Here is a 14,280-nt window from a genome sequence, read left to right as displayed (position 1 = left end):
TAACTCAAGAATGGAAGGAAGAATCTGAATCGGCGTTAAAAGAGGAAGGTCACTGCAAGCTTTTGATTGCAAGTCTTGTTTGGGAAGAAACGGTTCAGGTTTGGGTCTTGGTTGGACTGGCGGTTCAATTTGGGTTAGTTCAGCCTTTGGATGTGGGCCAAGTGATACAAGTGGCCCAAACAAGGGAATTAGACAAATGGGCCTTAAGATACCAACTTAATTCAAACAAAACACAGTCCACCTGTTTGGGTTCTGGGTTGCCTAACCAAGAGTTTAGTTATGGGCCTTCTATGTGTTTTAATTTCAGGCCAAGCTTGGCAGGTTTGGTTTGGGTGTTGTCACCGCCATTGACAAAGCTAAACACCCAGGGGCATTTTAGGGAAAGACCTATACATTCAACCCTTACCTCTTCTTCAACCTCCGCACCCTGGATTGCAGCGTCACGACTCGCAGCGGCAACAACTGGGAGGCAGAATCTGTTAGAGAAAGCCAGCGATGGGAGTTGCACTGACGATCTCTTTTTTCTCCCAACAACAAGCGCAGCGGCGCGACTTGTTGCAGCACTAAATGGTGTGGATTTCAACCATCGACACAATAATGATGTGAGCATTGGTGGGGTCTTTCACTGTCCTATTGGCATGGGCCCATGGCTGATCGATTCGATGATGCTAGGGTCTTTTGCAATCCTTTTTGCCCACTGCTGATTGTTGGATTTGGTCCTGCTTTTTTTTGGAGTAGCAATCGAGCATTCCTTGAGGTGGTGGAGCGGAAATCAGATTTCGAATCTGTAAAGCAGATTTGGGTGATTAACATCACCTTGTCTTAATGATGCACATCGGTATGTGTTGGGTTGCCTGAGCACACATAACAATTATTCTTTTACATCCATATCAGCGATGAGACGATCGGAATACACTGATTTACATCCAGCACCTGACTATTTCCTTAAGGATAAATTCTTGCTCCTCCGCATTTCTGCAGAGTACATGAGAAAGTATGAAACCAGAGAACATATTTTTTGCGAAGTGGGTGCTCATGAAAATTTGGTGATTGGGGTTGCCAATCTGCTCACAATCCTCGACTCCTATTTGAATTTGTAAGTCAGAACAGCAGGTGTTCCTCAAGTTATCGGTTTTCATCTGAACCCAGTTTCAGTGGTTACTCCTAGTGCGTTCTCTCCATCAGCTGAAGATCTCAAGCCTTTCCTTCTTATGGACTGCTTGGACTTTTGTGGTTATTGCATTAGGTGGATTCCACGGCGGTTTATTTTTAAAGATACTGAGCTGGCATGGTTATGTGGCAAACATGTCAAGACCAAGCTTCTAATTTTTCCATCACCTTGAGGACAAGGTGATTTTCGAGGGGCCGGTAATGATAGAGCCTAGGGATCACAGTATTAGGCTACATTGAGGAGAGAGAAAGAGAACTAGGGTTGATTAGGGGTTATAAATAGGGGTAAGATATTAGGAGGAAAGGGGGATATTTTTATGAGAGCTTTCTTAGGCAGCCGTAGGCTGAGGGACACCGCTGTGAGGTGTGGGGGTGACTGGCACCATAGAAACCAGAGTCTATCTTGTTAATTTTTGCAATTTTGTATTAATTTTCCAATATATTACAATGATCTTATCAACTTCCTATGGAGTTGTATGTAATCAAATGTTCTTGTTAGTGAAGCAATATAGGTCTGGTCGAGATCATCTCTCCAACACAACAGTCTACCATCATTCTGTCAATCTTCCTCAACCTCCTCCCATCTCTTGTTTGCTTACTAATCTTTTAATCCAACTTGGTGTCGATGAGCATGTTGTTGTTTTGAGAGTCAAGTTACATTCTTCTTCCACATCCCCCTTCTTTTGGGAATCCTAAGTTACAAATGTGTAGTTCTAGAGGTTCAGGATAAGGAAAAGTGCAGCCTTCATGGGTAGTCCAAGGTTTTTAAAAAGGATTTTTCAGAAAGTAAGGCCATCCTAGCTCCAACAATCAATGCCAAATCATTAGTTTACATTAATATTGGAGGAAACTACATGGCATAAACAGTAATTTTGCTAAAAATAAGGTGTGTCTCTCAAATCATTATACTATCTTGCTCTTGTGGATAAAAATTTCACAAATTTGCCCTTGGGAAAAATAGCTCAGTGCAATGTTGTGTCTTCCAACCCAATCACTGCTCGGTTGTATGCCATTGATATCTACAGGTTCCCAAACTGTTCATCATTGGCATTTGGCAAAGGGATCCTCCGTATGGGAGAGCTGCAACAGATTATTTGCCTTGGAGCACCTTAATTACTAATATGGGAGTTCCTTTCATATCTCTTTTTTTTTGGGGTGAATTTCATTGTCTCTTGTTTGAACCATCAGAAGTTGATGGGATCTTCAGCAAAGTTTGTCCTCAATACCCGCTATACTTGATCATGGTTTGGTTTGAATTCTTAAACCTTCTAATTCTTCTGTTGCTATTCCTGATGCTCACGAGTGTTGTTGATCTTGCTGTAGAGTGGTTTTAATTGAATCTCTAATACATTAGCTTCAATCACAGTCTTTTGTCTTCAATCTGACCTTCACTGCTCAGCCTTATACTATTTTTGATAATTCAATAATGCAACCCATTTCCAATTCAATTGAAAAACTAAATATACTTAGAAAAGAAACCAATTGATTCGTAAAACGTTAAAATCAGAAACTCAAGCCTTCCTTAAGTTAGAAACTAATCAAATTAGAGATCAGGAAGAATCTCAATATCCATGTGAACAGTGTCATTTGAACAGTTCTATATATTAATGCAATTCACTTTCATGCTTCAATCTACATTACTTCTCAAGACTTCTGTCCCTAGTTCTGTACTATTATATTGAATCAATTTTGCATTTTCAATGATGCACATCCATCAATGAAACAGACTTGTTGACTAGAGTAATATTCTCTAGGACGCCAGTACTTCAGATTATTTTGATATCTAACTAGTAATGCTTTTATTTCCCCACTTGTTAACTACTTCTGAACTTTCTTTGATTTGGACTTGAATTTGATTAGTTAGGATTGGTCATTTCCAAACCTTGTTAACAATCTTATAGCAATAAAATAAGAGGACAAAACTGGCATTAGTAGTAACACGTGAATAATAACATAGGGCAGGTTTGAACCAGGCAACTGATTCAGTATTGAACCAGACCTACCCCATCTATAGGAAGATCTTCTCTTTCCCCTTATTTCTAGCTGAATACTGAGTTAGAGTAGAATTTTTTGGCATAACCTATTATGTTACAGTATTCAAGGTTGGAATTTTATCTAGCTGATTGGCATATGAGAGTATTGGAACTTGATATTAGCTCCCTGTTCATGATACTTGAAAACCTAATTGTAAAGTGCTTACTTTCAACACTGAAAGCTGGTCAAACGTTGCTCATATAGAAGGCGACAAAGTCACTTAGGTAGTTAGCATAGTTGTCACGGCGACGAGGCGATGCAAGGCGGTTTAGGCTAATTGAGGCGATGAGTCGACGAGGCGCCCTCCGAGGCGCTTTTGAGGCGGTTGAGGCGTTTTAAGTGAAAATTTTAGTGTACATCTCATTCACTCTAAATCTATCATATCTTCTATAATAAAAAAACTAATATCAGACTACCTTAAGTCATCCAACATACTACAAACCACACATAATAGGTCCTAAATAAAAAGTCGCAATAAAAAAGGAAGAGAAGAAGTTGCTTGTCACTGACCACTGCTTGCCGGAGTGTCGCTGCGGGAATGGAAGAGAAGAAGAGAGGAAGAGCGAAAGAGATTAGGGATTAGAGTGAGAGTGAGAGTGTGAGACTTGAGTCAAGAACTTAATCTCTTTCAATTTTGTTTGTTTTTATTTTTATTTTAACATTTGATCACATGTAGCGTCATTATACATATGCATATAGGTTCAAACAATGGATACTTTACAATCGGAATCTAATAAGTATTTCAATATATGCCTTCGATTAGACATCTTTCTCGTGATTTAAAAAAAAAAAAAAAAAAAAGCGGACGCCTTATTGCCTAAAAATAAGGCGACGCCAATTTGAGGCGCTCCAAAGGAGCCCAGACTCCGAGGCGACGATTAAGCGACGCCTAGGCGATGCCTTGACAACTATGGTAGTTAGGTGCTCCCTTTAATCTGATTAGGGTGGCAATGAATTGCGTCTATGTCAAAATTGCATCAACCTTAACCAACTCATTTCTTCATCCCATCAAGTACCCCATTTCTAATGATACAGTAGTTTTGGTCTGTGTTATTTTGGAATGTATTGGAGTTATTTCTAGTGGGTTGGTTTATGTGTTTTATCTTTAGAAATGGCAAGGGAAAATAGTATTTTCAGCCAATTGCATAGAAACCCATAAATTAAAATACCAAGCTATACATACAACATCTTCCTTGTGTTTTCAAAACTAAATAGTTATCATGCAAGAAGATAAAGCAACACACTCAAAGCGAGCTCAACCTGTTTATTTCTATGCTGTGTCATGCCATGCAAATTTCCCTTAACCCTAACCTTGTAATTGTTGTGTTCGTATTAATTTGGCATTCCATGTTGGAAATTGCCAGTTTAAATTTAAACTTGCCAGCTGGATCTTGTTTGGGTCTTTCTAATTGAGCTTGTTGGAGTGGATTTTTGTTTGATAAGAAGATTGGTGACACCATCTATTTCTTATGGTGCAGAAGGTTGATATCAAATTAAGGAAATTAGAGAGAGAAAGGTTTGGAAAGGAGTCACCTCCGATACGTGTGGCTGTTGTTGGCTGTGGATACAGTGGAGTTGAGTTGGCTGCTACGATATCAGAGCGACTGCAGAATAATGGAATAGTTCAAGCTATTAATGCCGAAACAACAATCTGCCCAACAGCCCCACCTGGAAATAGGGAAGTAGCCCTGAAAGTAAGAACTCAACCTTTCCTACATTGTGGATATATGAGCCTAAGTAGTTGATAATTTCTTCAAAGATTCCATGATATGGACTGTTCATATATCAAAACCATTCCTGAATATTGTTACTACCAGCATGATGTTTAAATATTGCCGCAAAAATTTAGTTTTTAGTTCTTTAGCAGACCAAAACTTTTACAGAAGCGAATTGTGAGTAATGTTGAGAATATATTTTGCTAAGCAAGTGTGTCTTAATTGTTTATTTTTGGAATGTTTTGCTTGGTGTGTGGTCAAGTGCTCACTTGCTAAATGCTTAATAATGGGTTCAATTCCTTGAAACAGATTCTCTGGAAATTTGTGTTGGGGGTGGGGGGTAAGACCGCATACATTTGACACTCCTCAAACTGCTAAGCATTTTACCCTAGTGCAGTGGGTACAGCCTTGTTTTTATTCGTTTCTTATATTAGTCATTCACCTACAATTCATTCTATCTTTTATTCGTTTCTTAGCTATGCTTTTCGTATAAATGCATAACCTGACAGTATTTAGTTGGGATAAGGCTATGTTGTCTTTGCATCTTGAATACATACATGATATGTGTAAAATGCCTTGCTGCTGCATTTTCCAGGTTCTCTCATCCAGGAATGTTCAGCTTTTCTTGGGATATTATGTACGCTGCATAAGAAAGGTTGGGAAGTTTGAAGATTCAGAGCAGGCAGCAATTGGAGGGGACAATGACATTGAAGCAGAACAGGACAATTATAAAGATAATGAGAAATTTGTTCTAGAACTTCAACCAGCTGAAAAAGGATTACAAAATCAAATTCTTGAAGCAGATATAGTTCTATGGACAGTTGGAAATAAACCTGTGGTTCCTTTATTAGAACCACGTGACCAGCCCCATATATTTCCTATTAATGGCAGGGGCCAAGCAGAAACTGATGAAACTCTCCGAGTCAAAGGCCACCCACGGATATTTGCGATTGGTGACTCTGCTGCTTTAAGGGATGCCTCGGGAAGGCTTCTTCCATCCACTGCACAGGTATAATTATTATATTCTCTGTGCATGGCCCCAGTGCAAGGATCATGCATACAAATTGAGATATGGTCCAAATTGTTTAAACAAAGCAAAGTTCTTTCGGGCAGTGTACTGTTTATGCCCAGAGGCCCCAGACAACAAGTGGGGCAAAATGTCTACCCCAGCCCCCATGAAAGGCGGAAATGCCGTCCCACACAATACAAATGCCCATGCTCCCTTTGGCCCCTGGGCATGCGTATGGCCCATGCTCCCCTATAAAGAACAACAATGCTTGTTATAATTTAGCAAGTCACTGGGTGATGCAATTATGGTTGGACCGGAAAGACCCACTTTGGGGACCCAAATGTAGATACAATTGGCTCAACCCAGGTTTTTCATCAAAAAGGACTTGTAGATTATATATGACCAATTTAGTATTCTCTGTCTATTATGATGGTAGATCATCTAGGAGTAATTTGGTAGCTTATTTGAATTTATGACAAAAAAGTACTTGTTAAGCTGGAGAGAACATGGAGACGAGATGAAGAGATGGAAGAGAGCTAGAGTTGCTTTAGAAAGTTGTAGCTCTATTCCGCGTATGATAAAATTCTGTAGATAGAAACTCAGTTAGGAAAAGACATCCTGAACTGATAATAAGGCAAATTAGAAGGAACTTTTCTGATTACATGAGCAGAATAGAAAGTAAAGCCTATAATACAACTAGCTAAAGGCAAAAAAATAATGTGAATGTAAGACACATACACCCCCATAATACTCATGGGTCATGTAACCCCATGGTACATAAAGTGGTAAACCACTAGATAACTTAACACTCCCCCTGAAGCTGGGATTGTACATATCAACGGCTTCAGCTTGGAATAACAAAATAGATATTAAGAAGGCATCCATCCTGAGCATAAACATAGTCTAGTAGTTGCAATGTTGAATAGGTTTCTGTATTGAGTTGGGTTTTTATTGATATGTTAAGGGTTTTTCTTTATTTTTACATGTTCTGCTAATGAAAGTCAGAATGGAATAGAAAGAGTTTGGCTTTGAGAAGTCTCACAGTTGTGAGTCTTGGAAGACCATGTGGGTCATAATATTCTCGTTTTGCTTCATCCCTTCCTTCCCCTTCCCCCCCCCCCCCCCCCTCATTCTTTGTTCTATTCCTTATGTTACTTCTGGTTCTGCTCTTCCTTAATCAGCCATTCTCTTATTTGTGATTTAGTTTCCTAAACTGCCTAACCTGTCTATTGTAAAACACCGCCACCATATTCCATCTTTGAGTACTCTTGTCCATAGTACTTCTTGTTAGAACACCTAGGGTTTTCCTTCCATCTTTGAGTACTCTTGTCCATAGTACTTCCTGTTAGAACACCTAGGGTTTTCCTCAAAACCCTATTCGAAACACATACAAAAACTAGAATACGATATAATATTTAAAAGAATTGTGCTTACCTCACCCCAATCGTATGTTGAAGAAGATAAATCCAAACCTTGAATGCTAAAACTTGTAGAGTGATGAAGCCTTCTCCAATCTCCGTGTCTTTCCTACCATACCTCTTCCTTGCGGAGAGAGAACAAAACAAAAGGACTTAAGTAATTGGAGGGACCCCATCATAGCTACTTACAATAGCAATCCCGAACCCTAGTCCACTTCCACAATGGACCAGTTTGGCATCTCAAACTTAATGGTAGTGCATCGATCCGTGTGTTGAGACCCCCATCAATTATTAACCCTAGTAATTAATCCAAGTTCACATATTATTTAGGATAAACCTAACAACCTCCCACTTGGGCTAGATTAATTACTCTGTACAATAAATTGACATGGCCATCAGGCCATGGTAGTGGATAAGAGACAAACTACACCTCTGGGGGTTTGGCCAGCCCTTTGGGGTGTGCCATTATGCTTGGTTCTTGGGCTAGCTTTGACTTATTCTTCTTGGTGGGGGCTGGACCTGGTTATATCATCAGTATTCTAGTTTTCTTGAATAGACCAAAACAGTGTAATGATACAAGTATTCTAACCTTGGTCACTACTTGGGATGAGCGTGATTCCTCTGACCAACCATAAGCAGTGTATGTACCTCAAGTGTGCATAGCTGAGACAGGACACTATGATTGTTGATGAGTATGTGCCAGACTTTTATTACTTGGCACGTTATCTGATATTGGGTAGAATGAGGTGGCATTGTGGGACAGTTTTCATAATGGATTGCATTTTTAGATCAGTGTTGCACTAGCATTTAGTCGACTTCCTACAGTGAAGGATACTGTAAAAGTGGCATATTAATCTGAAGAGAAATTACATCAGTATAATTTATAGATTCTTTCTCTTGGGGTTATAGTCAAGATAACTGGAGAAGTCAGCAAGTCACAGGCCAGTGGTTTTCAATGGAGTTTATGTAAGGTGGTATTTTGGGTACTTGGTTATTAGCTGTGTTTTTTTTTTTTTTACCTTGAATTAAGCTTCTAATTTTATTTTTTGTAATCTTTTACTTCCCCAATCATACTTGTATGTAATTTTCATAATTCCTGTGTTAGTGAATTGATGTAGGAGAGAGAGTTTGGAAAAAATAAAAGGGAAAAGGAAAAAGAAAACACTATAAGGAGAGTCATACCAAACACTCTTTGCAAGTTTGTGCTGATCTAAATCTTTGGTCCTCTTCTCATCATCTTATTCCTTGTTCCCACTTTCGTTTCCTTTTCTTTTTGCTCTCAATGATCTTTTCTCGCTTCCAATTTAGTATCAGAACGAAGGAGGTTTAATAGTCAATTAGTTGATATATCTAACTTTGTGCTTCTATTGGAATAAAAATTTAAAGGGTCCAATAGGGGCTGCACCGTGTAAGATGATGCAACAAGAAGACCTGATGGAGCTCACTTATCATCTAGAAAAGATTAGAGGCTGTGAATAAAAGGCAAAACAATGTTACAGATAGCAGCTTCCTCCCTCACATTTTTTCTTACCCAAACGGGGTTACAAGTGAGGCCAAAATTGTTGCTGTTGCCCTGAGGATATCTATCCTTGGCACATGGCGTTGGTTGATGAAAGAGTGAGTGGCTGAAACACAATTTGAATAAGTTTCCATCCCGCCCATCCATAGTATGTTACAGAGTTCAATATCATTTCATAGAAGCTAACTAGTAAACTTCAGTTTTATGATTTTTGGTTAAATCACCCCATAGACTTATAATGAACCATGAATGACAGTTGACAATTATGAAGTGATTTCTGATTATATGTTAATTTACTACTAAGATGTATTTTAGTTTTTTTAGTTCTAAATTTTGTATATAAATCAGTATAATGTAAAGTACCAACAAAAAGTCCAAGGCCAAACTATCATGTTAAGTGATTTTTATGTTATGATCAAATGGTTTCACTATATATATAGGACCTAATGTTGTTTCCAAGAAGTTTCAGAAACTGATTTGGCCATTTGGGCCTCAGAACTAGAAGCTGAAATCCGTGGTCGAAGTTTTGACAGAGTGGGCCCAAATTTCAGTTAAATCTCCATTTCTCAAGAAACCAAGATGAAAGGATGGATTAATTTCAAAATTCCCAAGTTTTGACAATTTTTTTACAGTATTTCAGATCTCTTGGCAGTGTTGACCAATACTTCGAAACTTCTAGTAGTTTTGACCAATAAATTCTATGTTTTGACTAATTTTAACCAACTTCAACCAACCCAATTTCAGCAGTTTCAGAAAGTTCCAACAAGTTTTGCTATCTTCGTAGTTTGATGGTTTCCACTACTTTTGACCAGCTCATCACATGTCGAGTTTCCCCTCAAATCTCTGGTTTTGACGCATATCAGCCATATCTCGATTTCTGGCTGGTTAAAATCAGCCTGGAAACCATGATCTTGATCCTTGGTTGAAATGTCAACATTGCGCTTTTTCATAGAGTCTTTCAGTTCTGAGCCATCTCAAGAGCTAGACTAAAACTAAAACTTCACATGTTGGTTTGTTAAAATGCTATTACATGTTCAAAACAAAAAGTTGCCAGCAGAGTTTATCTTCAGACCCTTACCCTAGTCCTTTGATCCTTATATTTGGAGTGTTGTTATTCACATTATGGACAACTCATCTTTTATGTTTCTGACTCCCACAGCTCTCTAGAGTGGTGGATTGCACAAGCAAGGGCAAGGGTGATTTGTTCTTACCTGCAAGTTTGATTTGTTTCAGCTTCTTTTCAAAATACTCTTTTTTGGAATTACTAATGAGGGAATCAAGAGGAATGTAAGTGGTTATCCTTCACCTAGAGTCTCATTTCGATTGGACTCGAGATCGCTTTGAAGCAAATTTTGTTTCCACTGGGGTTGCTGGTTGGGAAGTTGAAGATGATCCTCTCTTCCCCACAGTATTCTTTTGAGAGTTGGTTTCCCATCTGCCCTTATCCCCACATAGACTTTTAATACATTTACATTTTAAGTTTTCCCCTCTATTTTGTTTCTTTTTTAAATTGCTATCCAGATTATTACTTTTATTTCCATGATGGTCCCTACCTTTCAGAAATAACTCCCATGTATTTCTTCTTCCCATTGCTTTACTTATATGGTTCTTACTTTGCTCTGGAAGTTAAAGATTTGTCATTATTCTTCAAATAATGTTTGGATGAGTCCATAAAGATCCCAAAAAATGAGGTTTTTTTTTTCAAGCCTGGGATTGCACCACAGGGATTGCCCATTGGAATGGAGAAGACGAAAAACTTTACAGTTGCCTATCCCTACCCTCTTTCTGGGTAAAAAGGAAGAAGAAAAGGCTGTGAATGATTTACTGTTACTGGTGATAATTTTCTGTTTGGTATAATTGGTTCAAGCTGTTTCTCAGGTTGCTTTTCAGCAAGCAGACTATGCTGGTTGGAATATTTGGGCAGCAATCAATGGCCGGCCTCTTTTACCATTCAGGTCTTAATGTCAAACCACATTAATTCATTAATATGTTTATGCATTTGCTATTCTTGCTGGTGCTCATCTGAATATGACATCTTGCTTTTAATTGTGTTTTAGTTTTTTAAAATGATAACTGTCGAGCTCCCTGTGGCACTACTTGCAGCTCATAACCAATCTCATAGTTTGGGAATTATTTTTCTACAATTTCTTGTTTTGACTGTATTTGTTGAAAAATCTGCCCTTTTGACTCCCTATCTTATGTACCTCCAAATGTTTCCTCACTCAGCAACAGTGGGTCTCCGAATTGGGAAGCCTCATTACAATGAAAAGTTTGTCTTTGGAAATGGACGATGAATGGAATCAATGGGACAGTATAGTGTTCATCCCATTAGAACAAAATTCTTTCCATTAATTTGGGGATGGACTTGGTAGAGTGATGAGGGGATTATGGGCTTTATCTAAATCTGAGAGATTTTGGATGGCTGGTTAGGGCTGGATAGAAATTAGGGTTTTCTGGTTGAGGTTAAGGTTGAGTCTGGGGTTGGAATGGAGGTGATGGGCAGCAAGGTGGATCAACTTTAGGGATTGATGTAATGAGGCTACGGGCTGACTTTGAATGGTGTCTGATTGTGAAGTAAGCCTGTGGATGGTTTTTAGTGGTTATGGTTTGTAGCATATGAAATTTCAAAAGAAGAGAAGGGGTTGGGGGGGGGGTAAGTTATGGTTTGGAAGATTGGAGGATTAAAAAAAGGTGATGTCTTAGGGCTTGGAAGAACTCAACTTACTGTTGATTAAAGGAGAGCCAGATTGAGTGCTTGAAGAAGACCTTGATCTGCACAGAATTCTCAGCACTTGAAGGAGCCTTCAATGGCTGTCAAACTGGCAGCTTGGAGAGAGATGGAATTTTATAGAAGGGGGAGGGGATATAGGGGATTATAGCCATCAACTCAATGGGACAGCAATGCTGAAAGCAATAACCTCCTTATTCATCAATTCATGGGCTCAGCTGAAAAATTACGACTATAATTATAGCCAATATTGCTGACATACTTCAAACCTTACTTAGGACGCAAAAATAGAACTAGGACTTGTAGCAGAACTACATTTACTGTTTACATGCACAGTGACTTTAAACTTCCAAATTCAATTAATGACTGAAGGGACTGATAAGAAGAAATTTAGGTGTAGTTATATGGAGGATCCCTATAACTAACCTAGACCAAGTAGTGTTGGTCATGTAGGGAGGAATCCCTACTCCTGAGGCTGGTTTTAAAAATAGAACTAGGACTTGTAACAGAAACAGTAACTTTGAACCTTCAAATTCAATTAATGACTTGAGGGGACTGATAAGAAATTTTTTTGGTGTAGTTGTATGGAGGGTCCTTATAACTAACCTAGACCAACTGCTGTTGGTCATGTAGGGAGGAATCCCTACTCCTGAGTCTGGTTTTAAACAGTCGTACTTCATGTTCATGCATAGATTGCTTGTTAATTTAAAGATAGCCTTCCTCCACATTTCTTCATCTTGTGCCCTGTAAAGATGACATGTTGGAAGCCTTAATAATTGGAATTTCTCTGGCAAACTTGTGAAAGTTTTGAAACCTTGCAGGAGACACAAAATCAAAGTGAAGTTGGGTCACTGAAGGCATAAGAAATTTAATATCCTAACTATGCCCATGATATTGGTGCAGGTGTTGGTAGGATCCCAATGCCTACTATTTCTACCACAGTGGAGTTGGTGTAGGGAGGAAACCCCACACCTGAGGCTGGTTTTAGACAGCTAAACTTCATGCAAATGTCTAAATTGTTGTTGATTTAAAGATGAGCTTCTTCCTTTTTCTTCATTTGTACAATGTAAAATGGACAGGCTGGGACCTCTCCTGAAACTTGTAAAATTCTGAAGCTCTGCAAGAAGTACAATGTTCAAGTGAAGTTGGTGCACTGAAAGCATGATACTCACTTGGGCAATAATGGATTAAAAAACTAATTTACTATTAGCTTGAACCCCCGTTACTATGAGTTTCTATAACCCTAGTTCATTAACGACATAAAGCTTATTTAGAAAGCACACAAATGATGACACAAAACCTGAATCATGGATGCAATTTAAAAGATTCCATGGTCCCCTGATGACAAAACTCTGAAAATTAATGGCAGCATAATTATGAACCGTTAATGATTTACAAACTTCATGTAATAGTTTCCTTCCCTGGGGAACCAGCAGAATTTGTTCCTTTGTCTGTGTGGTTGAAGAACAGATATGCTGTTGGGATTCCATGGCACATTAGGAGGTACATATGTGTCATGTGCACACTTTGGTGTAGCTGGTAACATACAGCAGACGCTGGTTCCTTCATTTGTTTGTTCCCAGGATTAATTTTTGTTTTGATAGTTATCTTTTGTATCTAGGAATCTGGATTCCAAGTTGTGCGTTTATGTAACTCTTCTCTTCTTTTTCTTGCTTGTATTGCTGGTTCATTGATCTTGACGTTGTTACATGTGGCATGGGTTATCTTCATGGCAGATACAACCTGAACGCTGCCCATCTGAGCTGCTTCCTTAATCATATTCTGAATTCAATTAAACTTTACTGAGGATGCAGTTTGTCATGAGTATTACCATTCAGCCGATATGATTGCAATGGCATTGACATTAAAAAAAAACATTTGATATTTGTTTTATAAACTAATAATTATAGTGAAGCAGTAGCTGGAATGGGTTGAGGAAGAGTTACAGGGGAATTAGGGGGTAGGGGGAAGACATGGAAGGAGGGGTTGGGTTAGGGCTGCAGTAGGGATGGGCTGGGCCGGGTTTTACAAAACCCAATCCCATCCCTGAATGCTCGCTTATAACTAAGCACAGTCCCGCCCTGACCTTATGGCAAAAAAAATCTTGTACCCTAATTGGGCCAGGTCAAGATGGGTTGGCCCTGAGTTTGATTGGCCTTGTCACTATCTTTGTCCCTGGCCCTGACTTTGACCTTGACTTTTGCCAAGACCTAGCAAATCTTGTATAAAATATTTCAGTTAAATTGAGAATAACTTCCAAAATTCAGACTGTAATTAAATTTGGTATAAACATTAAAGAAAAAATAATACATCCAAGCTATTATTATTGTCCATGTTAAATCTAATGTAATATTTTCTCAACTAGATGCAGTACAAGAAAACAAAACCTCCATAATCTAACCTCTTGTTAAATTTGAATCATCTAATATAAAAAATAAAGGAAGAATAAAACTCCCAAGCTATAATTATTATCTATGTACTTATTAAATTTGTTTTCGTCAATGATTATCAGAGTTGAGCGTAGTACTAAATTTCAGAAGTTTTGAGCTGGACAAAACAAAATGTCAATCGAAATCTGGAACTTACAATATTCGCTGAAATTTTGGAAATTTCTGTGAAATTTTGGAAATTTTCAAAATGTTGGTGATATTTTGTGGGTGAAAATTTTAAACTTCCAAGCGGTTATA

The 14,280-nt window shown here is 38.5% G+C and overlaps 1 protein-coding gene across 2 annotated transcripts in view; it reads left to right on the top strand.

Annotated features, from left to right (window-relative positions):
• The window catches only part of NDC1 (NAD(P)H dehydrogenase C1), a 31,170-nt gene that overhangs the window by 13,117 nt on the left and 3,773 nt on the right, over nucleotides 1-14,280 (top strand). The window contains exons 7-9 of one of the 2 annotated variants that reach the window (XM_089160918.1): nucleotides 4,686-4,898; nucleotides 5,515-5,928; nucleotides 10,744-10,820. In XM_089160918.1, the coding sequence (XP_089017044.1) occupies nucleotides 4,686-4,898; nucleotides 5,515-5,928; nucleotides 10,744-10,820 (704 nt within the window). Of the gene's footprint in view, nucleotides 1-4,682; nucleotides 4,899-5,514; nucleotides 5,929-10,743; nucleotides 10,821-14,280 lie in introns of both variants that reach the window. The other variant, XM_089160917.1, reaches the window with a different exon arrangement.

This window comes from Hakea prostrata, chromosome 7, assembly GCF_041222555.1.
Source record: "Hakea prostrata isolate BN-2017 chromosome 7, UWA_Hpros_2, whole genome shotgun sequence".
Classification (NCBI taxonomy): Eukaryota; Viridiplantae; Streptophyta; class Magnoliopsida; order Proteales; family Proteaceae; genus Hakea; species Hakea prostrata.
The sequence above is the reverse complement of the archived record's forward strand: the minus strand, read 5'-3'. Positions and strand labels throughout refer to the sequence as shown.